Source organism: Pezoporus wallicus, unplaced genomic scaffold (genome assembly GCF_028554395.1).
Source record: "Pezoporus wallicus isolate ANWC-B61680 ecotype Strahan unplaced genomic scaffold, APGP_CSIRO_Pwel_v1 contig_11996, whole genome shotgun sequence".
In the NCBI taxonomy this organism is placed as follows: domain Eukaryota; kingdom Metazoa; phylum Chordata; class Aves; order Psittaciformes; family Psittacidae; genus Pezoporus; species Pezoporus wallicus.
Genome location: NW_026641627.1, coordinates 1 through 14222, shown reverse-complemented (window position 1 = coordinate 14222; position 14222 = coordinate 1). Strand labels below are relative to the sequence as shown.

General features: G+C 42.4%; 1 protein-coding gene across 1 annotated transcript; it reads right to left on the bottom strand.

The window, feature by feature from the left end:
• Positions 1–202: 202 nt before the first annotated feature.
• YWHAB (tyrosine 3-monooxygenase/tryptophan 5-monooxygenase activation protein beta) lies at positions 203–14216 on the bottom strand. Its single transcript, XM_057424609.1, has 6 exons — positions 14161–14216; positions 6219–6519; positions 5128–5251; positions 3984–4147; positions 2550–2645; positions 203–2078 (listed from the first exon to the last, which is right to left on the bottom strand). Exons 2-6 carry the CDS (start codon positions 6510–6512, stop codon positions 2022–2024), a joined length of 735 nt encoding a protein of 244 aa, XP_057280592.1. The 5' UTR covers positions 6513–6519; positions 14161–14216; the 3' UTR covers positions 203–2021.
• Between the last annotated feature and the right edge of the window lie 6 nt (positions 14217–14222).

Here is a 14222-nt window from a genome sequence, read left to right as displayed (position 1 = left end):
AGATCAGTACTCGGTCAGCAGCCAGTTAGATTCTGCCCTAACACTGTGTGTGGGGAAGTCTCTCTGCAAAGGACTGAGTAATGAAGCATTTGGAAACCCCGAATCGACTCGCACAATCCAAGAAGTGAGCATTTAATATAAATGGTGCTTTTCCAACCACAGGGGTTTTGGACCCAGTAGAGCAAAGAAAAGAGACACAAACAACTGATAAAATTTTTTATTATTCACTTTTGAACTCTTTTACACTTTTCCTGATTATTTTGTGTAAGGTGAAACTAGAACTGTTTAAAAGACATACACAAATCTAGTACATCAATAACCAGGTATTTCTTTTTGCTATACTATTCTCACAACCACGTGTGTGCTAGGCAATATAACCGTCACAGAAGCAAACTTTAGGCAGAATACTGGTCAGTAAAAACAAAGCGAAAAGAGCTACCAGATATACAGACAGGCTCGGTTCCACATTCACTACTGCATTTATCAAGCGCCAAGTATTAACTGCACAATTTGTTCAGCTAGTAGAGGGGAGTTTTAAAATCAGTGCATGAAATTCTCTTCAGCAGATGGATGGATAGACAAACAGATGGAGCCTATACCTAAGTGGAATGTGAAGGGAGGGGGATGATACCGCGAGACTGATGGGTGACTATCCCGTATCTTTTCCACTGCATTATTCACGCAACTCTCATTAGGTTTTCTTTAATGGGACATGTTTGAAACATAACTAGGTGAGGTGTGGAGCTCAAATATTACAAGCATCACAAATGTGTAGGTCTGCATTCCAGTATGATAAATGGGAGATCCTGAACGTCTGAGCCAGATCCTGGTACTACCAAAAAATAGCAGACAAGAGCTGAAGACTGCAACAGCCCTGGCAGCTCTCAGACATCCAAGAAAGAAACCTGTCCTTGAGCAGGTCTCACCCACCATCCTGACATCACCCATAATCAAAGAAAGGATGACGCATATGTGGGAGTCCAAAACTGCTTTAATGGAGTTTTAACATGTGAGAGGGTTGAGGATGAACAGAGTCCAGTGGGAGAAAAACTGCTATAAAGGGAACTAAAAGGTGGCTCAGTGGATTACTTTAGAAGTTCTCAGGATAAATTCAAAATGGGAATACCATGGAGATTTTGATTCACCTAAGATTAAAGTAATGCAAAAGTGGCAGATCACTTCATGGTATCATCCAAACTAATAAGGCCATTCAAAAAATTGAATCTTCTCCTATTGCAAGTCCATGGTAGTGAACCAAGAATCCTCACTACTGAAGGCTAAGGTGTAATTACGTTATGTTATTGCTGTGGGAAGGGGCTGAGTCATGCATGTTGTATGAGCATGAAAGCACTTTTAGAAGTCAAATCCCAGTTATCTGCCAGTGTAAAGAGTTCGGAAATCAAGCTGCTAACTCCCCCGTTACCCTCCTCCCCAAAACAAACCCCATCCCCAGAAAGACAGGATGGACAAAGTGAGCTTTTGACTGGAAGCGGTGCCTCAGACTTGGTTACAAATGTCTACAGTGTGCCTGTTAAACTAACCCATAGCAGTGTCACTAACTGGAATGCCATATACTGGATTGTTTTCTTTCCATGCCCCAGTGTCACAATAGAATCTCTATAACTTTCTGTACAACTTTACAACAGAATTGTACTTCGACTATTTTGGTGCCAAATTGAAGTTCGCCGGAGTTTCCATAATTGATGTCTACTTTTCTACCAATAGGAGTTTTGTAAGGTCAATTGCATTCACAAAACCCATAATCACAGTGTTCAGTTAAAAATATAAACACGGTAATCATAACTGGAAATGTTCCTAATAGGAAAGTTCGGAATGCCATTGTAATAACCGACCTCCGCTTGAAGTACACAAAACACCAACCAACCGGTTTTACCCCACAGACAGTTTTTGCTACGTTGAGGTTGTGAAAGTCGATGTACTATTCTTTTTGCTTGTCGCACAAAGGGATATATGTGTAGGATACAGGGTGACATTGAACATATAGTGAAGCGTGACAGCCATTAGTTCTCTCCCTCCCCAGCATCCCCTTCATCTCCCTGGTTTTCCGATGTCCATAGCTGTAAGAAAATACAAACATATGTTCATACTTAAAGCATGCAGTTAATTACAACTGTCAGGAAAGGGAAGACAGTACAATGAGCAGCAAGTCTGCAATTTTTTCAGATAAGAGCAATACAGAACATGACAGTTAAAGCTACAGAATAATGAACTGGAAAATGAATAGAGAATAACAAACAAAAAGGCAGCAGAAGTTTGCAAGCTCAACATAAAGCTGGCTATTGTAAACAGACAAACTCCACTTTGTGCTACCAAGAAGATTCTGAGTTTGTTACAGTGGTTATCGAGTGATTTGTGGTTTAAACAAGCAAGTTAACTGGTCTGATTACAAAAAGCTAACGTGCAGTTAATGTCTCAGAAAAGGCTTTCAATGGCACAAAACTACGTAAGTTGTCTGATGTCAAGTCACACTTAAGTCCAGCAGCCTAAGTAACAGTGCACAGTGGAATGGTTTGCCCCAAGATACTTACAGTGAGGTTGTCCCTAAGCAGCTGCATAATCAGCGTGCTGTCTTTGTAAGACTCTTCATTCAGCGTGTCCAGCTCTGCTATCGCTTCATCAAACGCCTACAAATATGCAAGACAGCTCTTTCACACTCTGCTCTGGGATTTACTTCTGCTTACACACAGCTTACACATTTGCCACATCCCTATTCAATTACCCAAATTCTGTGACAAAACCTCCCAGTATATTTCTTTTCCACCAACAGAAAAGAAACGTAAACCAAAGTGAGCACCGGATCACTAGACAACCAGTGGGAAAACAGAAGTCTTCAGGGTCCAGCCTAAAGCCCAGAACAACTTCACTACCATGCCAACATCAAGTACTGAAAAGGCAAGTGCACTCTCTGCCACACTGAAGAATGATTCGTGCAGCTTGAAGTCAGCTTTAAGAACAACACTTCAAAGCAATACTTTCATTAAAAATGAAGGTCTTGCTGGTGTAAATTTGCAGTAAAAGACAAAGATACCATTATGTTGATATATATTGTACATGAGTAAGTAGGCAAGAAAAGGGAAGACAAGGGTTTTTTGATGGTGGGGTGGAAGGTTTTGGACTTCTCTCCAAAACAGCATAGGAAATCAGGTATGTTCCCCTAGAGATTAATAAAGCCATTCCTCCCATTGATCTGCTACATGTGAAAGCCCACGCTGCAAGCCTGAGTGCCGAAAGCCATGAATAAGTGCTATTTCTTCATTCCTGCTTCAAACCCAGTGTAAGCACATTCACTAAAAAAGCAGGAACAGCAGCAGCGTTTTGCACAGCAAAACATCACTCCTTGTTACAAGGTATTATCCAAGTGCATTTTAAGAACACAAAGATTCACCTAATGGTGTATTATTAAGGTTACTACCAGACAATTTTCACAGATGCAAAAAGCTCCATTTAGAAGGCTCTAATCCTATTTTAGGGAGAAGGGCAAGAAAAAGAATGACTAGCTATTCATTTGGCACAACCCATCACACAGTCTTTTTGGTCTCTGGAGAGAGAGGCACACATGCATGCAGATATACAAGGACATTCAGGGCTACAACTGTAGTCACAAAGATGACTCTTCATGTATCTGCTAAGCGTTCAAATTTAAATGTTTCACTTTAGAAGTGCTAAATGAATCCAAGTGTGTTCAAATGTGACACAAGCACATTCTAAGAGAATTACAGACTTAAGAAGAGGCGCTTTTCTCTTCCCTTTCACTGGATCAATTGTGCTAGCAAACCAGCTTTACTTGAAGCTTGGCTAGTATAGCTAACTTACCTGAAAACATACTAGGATAACAATAAAGATGCCAGCATTTTTAAGGAATTTGTAATGAAAAAGCATAATAACCTATAAAAGGGCTACTGTAACCATGTAATTATCTCCTTAGGCTTCAAAAAAACAGGTAATATGAGGAGTCTGCTTACCGTCTTTGCCAGATTACAGGCCTTTTCAGGAGAATTTAGGATCTCATAGTAGAAGACAGAGAAATTTAGAGCCAAACCAAGTCGAATGGGGTGTGTTGGCTGCATCTCTTTCTTGCTAATTTCAAATGCCTCCTGGTAAGCTTGCTGTGAGTTTGCTACCGTTGCTGCAAGAAGTAATTACAATCATATTAATGCACAATACAACATGGACTTCATGATGGAAGTATTAGAGCTTGGTCTAGACTACTGTGCCACCAAAAATTCATACAATTTCATATGCACAGATGCTTCTTTCAGTGCTTTCAGATGTAAAAGCCTACCACTGGCTGAACTATTCAGGCAGAAACAGTTCAGGTTTTTTATAGAGACTTAAAACAGAATTTATTCAAAATAAATTCCAACCAATCTGAATGCACAGAAGGCTCTACCTAAGTCAAAGTACACTCTGATTAAACACTTGCTTTCAGCCTAGCTGAGGAAGTAGTAGTTCTGAATAATAAATCCAGACAAAATCACACAGGGACAAACTACCTATTTAAACTGAAGGACATATTTAACACCTGGGTTATGAACTTTGTATTTCAGTTTCACATTTCAGAGGAAAGACAACAGTTCCTTCCTGGCTAAAAGGTAACAATAAGTTCTAGAAGGGCATTTCAAACTGAGTTTGCAAGACAGACCACAATGAGACACCAGGAATTCAGGCACAGTTCAGTATTGCTTTACCACTTCAGGATGAACTGGCTTTGGACCCAGCAACCCAGTATCCCATATTTGCATTCATAAAGCTTGCAAGCAGTGAGAAGTTGAGAGCTAAATTCATAGTTTAAATAAGATATGATAGGAAAGCGTTTTCCATGAGAAAAAAAAAACACATTCTCCAGGAACAGGACTTTACACTGACAAATATGCTTGAAAATCAGTCACTGAGGTTATGGGCTGCAAACAGAATTTGACAGGTTTGATGAATGTCTGTTAATTGCAATGAAGTCTTTCTCTAAAAGTGAGTTGCACTGCACATCTTCAATACTAGAGAGCAGCAGCAAAAAGAAATACTTCATGTTATGGGGAAAAGAACACAAGTATTTTTTATACTTTATTCTGCACGGCCCCCAGCAGAATGAGAGATTTCAGCTCTACTTACTTTGCTTATTGTCTCCAGATGCCACTTCTGAGAGGTATCTGTAGTAATCGCCTTTCATTTTCAAATAGAAGACCTTGCTTTCTGGCTGTGTGGCATTGACAATAAGGTACTTATCCAGGAGTTCCTGAGAAAGGAAACATATTTTTTTTTTCTTTCCCCAGTCATAAAAATAATGTCTGAAACAGCCTTCATTACAATAGTAAGCACAAACTGTTATAACAATGACTGACATATACGCACGTGCTAATCGCTTTGCCTACTGTTGTCTAAACTCAGAACAAAAGAAGAATTACTGGTAACCTAATCCCTGGAAAGCAGAAAACTCGCCCTATTGAGGCTACCCACAGTTTGCTCCTGCAGAATCTTGCGGCTTAAGAGTGCAAGGATCTTCCTTGAAGCATACTGAGGCGAACCTGTGTCTACAACCAAGCTAATGAAAAGCAGCAGCTTGACATTACCATGGGTCAGGTCACTTTTGCTGCCACAAACCTGAATTCTATACAGAGCAATGAAATTATCCACAAAAAAAAATGATTTACTTGCAACTCCAGCTGAAAAGCTGGACAGTGGATGGTCAGCACATGCGCATCCAGAGATGTAAAACTGACAGTACTGACAGCAACTGCTCCTGACTGATCTTTAGCAAACTGAACAGCAGCGAAAAGAATCCCTCTTGTCTAAGTGGAAAAAATAGCAAAACCAGTTTGGGGAAGAAATACACACCTTCTCCAACCTAAAAAGTACTGAACACGCCTCAGAATGTCAGCATTTAAGAATTTAAATGGTAGGCAGGACTCATGCCAGTGCCCCAGATCTCAAATTTTCTTTTCATGGTGATCCCTAGCCAGCAACCAGGGGCCTTCAACACTGCCTTGCTTGTTTTCTATTGAAAAAATCCAAATGCTCTGTTATAACAAATTCCCTAAGAAACAGACTAGATGCCCTAGGAGCTAGAATTGTACTCAAGCTTGAGGCTATGCAAAATTATTCCCTTGCTAAGGTGCTGCAGTATCTACAGCACAAGATTCCTTAAGCCTCTCTGAAGAATGCTGCAGTACCAACTACTGTTATTTTTGCTGTTGGATTATTACCAGAACATCATTGCAGATATCCTGCAATTCAGCCTCAATTTTCTCACGATATTCTCTTCCCATCTGCTGTTTCTTCTCGTTCCTCTCTGTTTTCTGTTCAATGCTGGAAATGACACGCCAGGACGAACGACGGGCACCAACCACGTTCTTGTAGGCAACTGAGAGTAGATTCCTTTCTTCATTGGACAGTTCATGTCCTTGCTCAGTGACAGCCTTCATAGCAGCAGCCATGTCATCATAACGCTCAGCCTGTTCAGCCAGTTTGGCTTTCTGTACCAACTCACTTTTATCCATGGCTCTCCTGTAATCAGTGGGGAATACAAATAAGAGAAAAAGTCTCTTTGATTGTCTGCACTGTGGAAGTTCATGCTGAAGCGTGAAGCAGAATTCACAGTCACCAGTAAGGGGGAAATTATCAACTCTAGAAAAGTAATACAAAGGGTTTCTTTTTAAGAATTTACCTGACCTTTTGCCAAATATGCGTCATTTCTATGTGTGTAAATGACTAATCACAATCCTGAAGATAGGTGAGCATTATTCTTCAAAATGCAGCAAAATTCATATTGGCATTAAGCACATTAATATGTTCCTTATGTAAATGTCTCCCCTTTCCTATACTGGCCACACTCAGCTTGGGAGACACTGCATGTTCTAACCCAGAAACCACCAGGTACAGCTGTGGTTTGATTTTTTGGTTGGTTGGTTTTCCCTCCACTATTATACAGCAGCAGCAACTCAGGAGCACTGAAGCCCTGGACAGCTCCTCCTCACACTGAAGATTCCTGCACACTACAAGAGATGTTTCTGTGTGTTTAAAATAAACCATACCCAGGAAAGCTGTAGCTGTTGGCAACTATGGAAAGTTCATTCATATTGTTCTGCCAGAAAACTGGGTTTTAATACATGCATCAACGTACATACCATAGATTATTCTACATGACAAGGGTGGCTGCAGCCTCACGTTTTCAAAACCTTTTAAATAACACTGACATTCCCCAAAAAGCAAACAGGACATGGCTCACATGATGGTTACTACTGCAAAGCTAATTGCTTACATGGAAACAACTTGTTTATCATTTCTGATAAGGCAGTTTAGCAACTGAAGCCAAGAAAAATGCATCACGTGACTACACAGCCCCTGAAGAGCTTAAGCAATGACAAATGAAGTTAGTACAGAACATGTCAGTGAGGCAGCCTCAGTGTTGCTTATTTCTGCAAGATGATGCTAACATATGGTTAACTCAGCCATCAAGCTTCCAACCTTATACTCAACCACCTAGGGCCAGGTTCACAGAATTTAAACAAGTTTCTTTTCCTTTATCAAAGTGGACATCAATACTTCATGAACTCACAGACACCCCAAATTCATCTGTAGTTTCCTCAGGCATGTAGGTTCACTTTGGGACAGACCCAGAACTGTTATTCTTGTCAGTACTGAGCAACAATGTTCCTCTCCTACTCCCTAAATCCCAACCAGGACAATTAATGTCCAAGCTAAGAAGTTTTCAGGCTGAGACCTAACAGCCTAAAAACAACTTCTAAAGAAACAATAAAAAGCAAACAAGAACAGTAAGTTTACAATTGCTGTTCATGGACTTACCTTCATTAGACAAAAATCTGCAGCCCTATTATAATGAACCAACAGGCTGAAAGTGATTGCTGTAGCCTTCTTCCTGGCTCTCTCCTTTGCAGATCCCAGTCTGACAAGTTCCTGATGGAGAATGTCTCGCACATGCTGCTCAGCTTGTATTTTAATCCAAGTATCACCTACCACACTATCATGCAAAGAAACCAGCTCCCTATCCTAAAACCTGAACCAGGACAATGAGCTGCAGCCCCAAATTCCCATCGTGCGCATGAGCAGTTTCAGAGTACCCTACTGCCAAGGCTGGAGTCCTCACTACACAATTACACTGAGATGAGCATATTCAATCCCTTCAGATGGAGATACTCCACTTTAGCAAAAATAATCACCAAAGATAAAAGGTCAATGTTATTGTACATGAAAGCTCAAGTAAACTCAGCAATCAAATGTCCTACCTGCTGTACGTTTGCAAGTCACACTCACTCCTGCTTGCATCTGATCCTCTGCAGATCTGGCCTAATGCATCCATCCACGTAAGGCACTCAAGTAACGATATGCAATACTAAAACCAGCCTCCTAGAAAGAGACCTCTTTAGACTCCTAAGTAAAGCTGGGCTGTAGTTTAGTTCAATTTCAAATACTACCTTTAAACTAGTGGGTTCTGGCACCTACTTAAAGGTGACACACAGACTTCCTATCAAAACCCCTGACAAGACAGACTGACTGTAGGTACCAGTGTGACATGGTCTTGTAAGGCATGATTAATTTGGCTGTTTCTTCCCCAAGAGGCTTTTACCATGGGGCATGTTGTATTATCATTGTTTTCTGCAGAGCTATCAAAAGAGCTATCCACTTACTCTGATGAAGGAGTAAGTGGAACTTGTGATGTGCATCTTTTCCCCTGCTCCGAAGGATTTCATAGTACCAACATATAACAAGCCTCAGGATATCATCAGACCATTTACCATTGAGAGAACCACCCCAGTTTTCACTGTGGAGTCTGCTGAACCTCATAAACATTCCCTTATCTCAGCACTAAACCGAGACTATGCGCTTAATGCAGGCAGCAATTTGTGAGTGGCATTTCTTTACCCTCTCACTAAAATCTGAGCATGAACAAAGTACACCTGAAGAATGCTTTTTACATTACAAGGGCCAACTTTAAATAACAGGGCATTTAAACAAAACCATTTCAGAGCAGTTCTAGTTTCCTCACAGTCTGCACAGCTTCTAGAAGCATTTCTATTGCGGCTGTCTTATCTTCTCTTCTTCTTATGGAATGTGATTATTATGTAGGAAAAGCCTGCTTGTGGAAGTCCAGAGGCAAGCAACTCCAACAAAGTTTACATTTTGCCATTGAAAGGTCAGTTTTATCTTTGATCTGCACTTTGCCAATAGTGGTCTGATTCCCAGACAAGTCATTCATGCAGAATTCCATTTACAAACATTACAGTTTAGTTTAGAAATGGTGTAGTTTGTTTTATCAGGCTCACTGACATATTTATCTTTAGATGCAAGTCAGTTCAGGACAGTCAATGGGTTCATATAAGGACACATGAATGAAATCACAAAGGGAACTTCAAGGGCATAAAGACCTAGTGGATAAAGAGATCCAGAAACCAGTTCAACGTATCAATTATACAGGCAAAATACCAGCACAAAGCATTAGAATGTTGTTTCTCATCAAACAACTTTCTTCAGTAATCTAATTTACGCACATCTTAGATGTAACTCAAGCCAATTAATGAAGATGGAGGTCCTCAGAACTTTACTGGCTTCGTTTGGACATAAAAATTCAGTATGCAGGGGCTTGAGCTGTTTAGTTAATACCCGCACTGCTAGGAAGTTCGCTATGAAACACAAAACATTATTCAACAATATGGATTTAACAGGAGTTACATGCAGTAAGAAAATAATGGTCCACACCAAAATACCTGCAACTGACGATAAGCCTGCCATGATTTCGTTCACAGGGTGCTGCATAAAGGAACACTTAAAATCCTAATTTGATTCTCCATTGCTTACCTTGTTAGAAGCTTGGAGAGAGCTTTGCAGAGCTATGCTGGCTTGAGCTCCAAAAGAGGGAAGTGTTTGCCAGAAGGAAAAAAGATATAAGGAAAGGAGTGATGTTTGAAAAGGCAAAGAAGCAACTATCAGTTATAACTGGTCCCTCCCACAGAGGAGATGAAAGCCACACCAACAATGGATCAGTGTGCCACAGTCTGAAACAAGCAAAGCCCAGAGCTAAAAATACTCCTAGGCCACAAACAGAAGCCATCTAACAAAGGTTACCTGCAGCTAGGAGCAATACACACAGAGGTGATGAACAGAAGGCCGACAGGAATGATCTATTCTAGCACTAAGGAAGCCATGCCATGTTGGCAAGGGGAAAAGAGGGAAGATGGAAAAAGGAGCAGACGTGCAGATCTCAGCCACGGAGGAGTCCTGGAAGTTGCCCATTCTAAGCAGAAGATTCTCATATTAGATGCATTAATACATATCAAATTCTTAAGACACTGTCTTAAGAATCTGTCAAACCACGAGCGAGTAGCCCTCCAAAAAGGAAGTGGCTGGACCCTAGTTACAATAAGGGGCACCAATCACCAGCAGTCACAGCTGAAAGTAGCAGCTGCCAGAAATTTGTATCATCCTAAATCCCACACTTAAAATGTGATTTATTACTTTTTTTTACCTCTACCTCCCATACAGCCTAGAGTTCTTTCAATCTCTCTTACAAATGCTGAAGAGCATGTATGCAGTTACTAAACGTTACAAGTGCTTACTTCCCACCCCCAGAAAAGCTTCATGCCTGTGTAGACAAAAGGCTGAATTGTATTAGGAACCTGTAAAACACATTCGTTTGTAACTGCCTTGTTACTTGCAGTGGAAGACACGGTATGAAGGGGATGGTGTGACCATCCTGGGAACAGCACCTGAATTCAGAACACGGATCCTTCAGGAGTGGATGGACACATAGAACTGGAGGTTTATGTATCAGTAACAGCTGAGGAGTAAGACATGCAGATACTGTTCTTCAGAAGACTGCAGGAGCTCGAGAAGTACATCTTACTACTCAGCAGTTACCCCATCTGCTTCATATTGTTTCCAATCTCTATGAGCTGTTTAGGACAAATCCAGAACAGACCAGAAGCAACTGTGTTTAAAGTCTGCAGAAATCAAGTGAAAACTGAGACTGAAAAAAAAATCTGCCTTATGTAACATATTGAACTGACAAGACAACACCAATAAGCCTACATTGGCCTGAAGTCTGCTGCGCCTGATGACCTTTTCTTCTGATAATTAAGTCATTGATTTTGTGTACTGGTTTTCTCTTTATAGCAAGCATGAGAATCTATCAGACAAACACTTTCACTCTGTAAATAAACACTGGTGAGAATGCAGAGTGGTTACTGGTTTGACATGTTGGTCCCTAATGAGTCAAGTAGAGATGTGGGTTAACAGACCTGCACATTACACTGCAAAAGGAACGTAAAACCCCATTTGGTGAGATAGGATGTGACCACACTTCTCAGTCACCAACTCTGCAAGTCCATTCAAATTATAACAGGAAAAGCAGCAGACTGGTCCAGAGTTTGTTGTTCAATCTTCCAATAGTCCGCGAACATACCTTATTTGATTCCTGGATGGGCAATTCACTCCGAAATTGAACATTCACATGAGGTATGTGGTATTTTGAATTAAAGCTCTAGAATTACAGAGAGGAAGAGCTCTGGAGTTACTATTTCTAAACCAAATGGAAAATCCTTCTCCATCATTCAGGTACACACACGCTGGCCCAAGGATCTGGATGATGTTGATGGCATTCACTGTCACCTGACTGTCACTCCCAGGAGATAGTCTTTATAGGAAAGGAATCAACTCTTTAAATAGAGCGCAAGAAACGTCTCTTGCTTGACTGCACTATCAGGCATTTGATTTTATTAGTTGTGTTTTTTCTATTTTAGTTCCCTCAAAGCCTATTGCTAAATAACTGATAAAATTAATGTGCCTGGTAAGAGCTGAACAGTAAAATCTTCCTGACAAGAGCTTAAACAACAAGTTCAGTAAAATATACCGCATTCATAATGAGGGAAAAAGGAAAATGACTTCATAGTTGTGATATTCTTGCTGACCTTGTACAGCACATAACTTCAGCCTCCTCTGCATCTCCTGATTAACCGTTTGCCCTGGCCTTCAGCTCAAACCTTTCTGCACATGTTCAGATAAAATGAACACTCTCTAAAGCCAAGCCTAAACCTGCTCTGGCCATCCCCTGCCATTGCTACTTGTTGCTTCCTAAAGGCCAATCTAAATTTTGAATAAAGTGACCTTCAACCATTTCCAAGCTCCACAGACAATTAAGAAATTTCAATGACAAGTACCAATAGCATGTAGGATATTGTACAGACAACTTAAACACAGTGTCTTGTTCTTCTTCATGTCATTTAAATGAGGGACCAGGCTCCTCATACCCATGGCACTTCACATCAGACAGCTGCAGGTGGAGACAAGCACGTGGTTCCAAAGCACAACATACTCACAGGGTAATACCTTTTTGTTCCAACTAGCAGAACTGGTTTTGGCTAGAGTCCAGGTGGAAATAGTGAGCTATCCTCAAAAATCTTCCCCCAGGCATAAAGTTCATGCCAAACTAATGTGTTCATATCACCGGTAAATCACATTTGTTAATACTAAACTGAGAACATTTCTATTACAGGGTGGGGCAAGAAGCATGGCCATAGAAGAGACATGCTATGATAACGCCTGGTCTTATATCTGATCCTAGAGGTATCAGAATACCAGACGCATTACAGTACTAGCTTTTTACCTCATTATTCAAATCATTATTTACTCAACTCCTCCTCATCAGAGTTTATTCAGATGCAGTGCAAAAAGCTGCAGACTGGCAAAGGCCTTGCTTAGAGGGAAAAAAAGAGACAACATCAAAATAGCAGAGATCAGAACATGCGGTACTGACATAATGAGGTGGAGAAAACTGCACCAGGCCCATCTGTGCAACGAGTCTATCACTTTATTGGCACCAAGTTAATAAACAAATTATACACAGTATATTTCTGAAGTCCTTTAATATGACGAGTGAAAAAGGCACTGCATTCTTATTTTCTTTTCTAAACCAGATGATATCTCATTATTACTATAAAACAAGGGCTTTTCTTTCCACAAAATATTAGAAATCTCTGACTGAGGTGTCCCACAGCAGTGAATGGGTGAAGACGACTACTCCCACAGCAGCTGAACTTACAAAACCTTCCACACCTTCTCAAAATCTCTGCTATTTTTACCTAGGAATTCACTTTTGCCAGTGCTACATGATGTGCTTTTTGCTTTCCTACCACTAGAAAAGGTATTTTAACTATTAATAACGAATTTGGCTGAAAGCAACAAATCAATATTGTGATCTCTGCATCAGATGCATTTTTGCTCCTGTATGCTAACACAGTGAATGCACACCACTGATACGTGATCATCCCAATTAATACCTGGTTGTACATACCTCAAATAAAACCTACAGTTGGTAGTTCCGAGTTACTGCCCAGCCCTTCTGTAGGCTGGGACTGGCTTGAAGCAACCTGCTTTCCCTCTGGCACCCTCCCTAAGCACACCTCTATTCGCAAATAGACACAAACGACCCAAATTCGAAAATAATAATAAAATCATTTCTTTTTCTTCTAAAGCGTTCAGGCCATTTCCGTGATCGCCTTGGGTCTTACGTGAGCAGGCTCACAGCAACCGGCACAGAAATGGCACCTCCCCGAGCCCAGCATTCCGGCAGGGCCGGAGCTCCCGGTCTGGGGACCCCGCGAGGCTGCCCCAATCCCTTCTCCTGGGCTTGGGGCGGTGCAAACGGGAGCCTTCGGAAAGGGCAGGGCTATGAGCGGCACTGCCCAGGGCGCTCGGTACAGGTGTGCGCGGCCGGCCTCGCCCTCGGGGAGCGAGTGACTCACCCAGGGCGGGGCAGGGCCCGGAGCTGGGGAGGGGGGGGGAGGAGGAGGCGGCACCGCCCGCCCGGGCCCCGCAGCGGCAGCCGAGGGAGGGTCGCTCCGTTACTCGAAGGGGGAGGCAGGACCCGCCACCGCCCCCCCACGCCCCTCACGGGGGACGCTCCCGCGGCGCGCCAGGGGCAGACCCCGCGGCCCGCTGCGGCCTCGGGAGCCCCTGGCCGGGCCGGCCAGCGGGGAGAAAACGGGTCCGGCCTGCGGGGAGACGGAGGTGGGGGCAGGCCGCGGAGGCCTCCCCCGCACGCTCCCGCGGAGCCGCAGCGGCGCGGCCCAACCCCGGCGGCGGGGGAGGGCGAAGGGAATGGAGCCCAGGCAGCGGCGGACCCGGGACCCTCACCTGGCGGGGGGCGGCGGCACCGCGGCCTGGATCCCGGCGGGCGAGGCGACTGGAGCGCGGCG

Coding starts and splice junctions, on each gene's coding strand:
- YWHAB (XM_057424609.1), bottom strand. CDS start 6,512: ATGGATAAAAGTGAGTTGGTACAGAAAGCCAAACTGGCTGAACAGGCT. Junction 5,252..6,218: donor ATATCTGCAATGATGTTCTG/GTAATAATCCAA, acceptor TTCCTTTCTCAG/GAACTCCTGGATAAGTACCT. Junction 2,646..3,983: donor CCTGTAATCTGGCAAAGACG/GTAAGCAGACTC, acceptor GCATATTTGTAG/GCGTTTGATGAAGCGATAGC.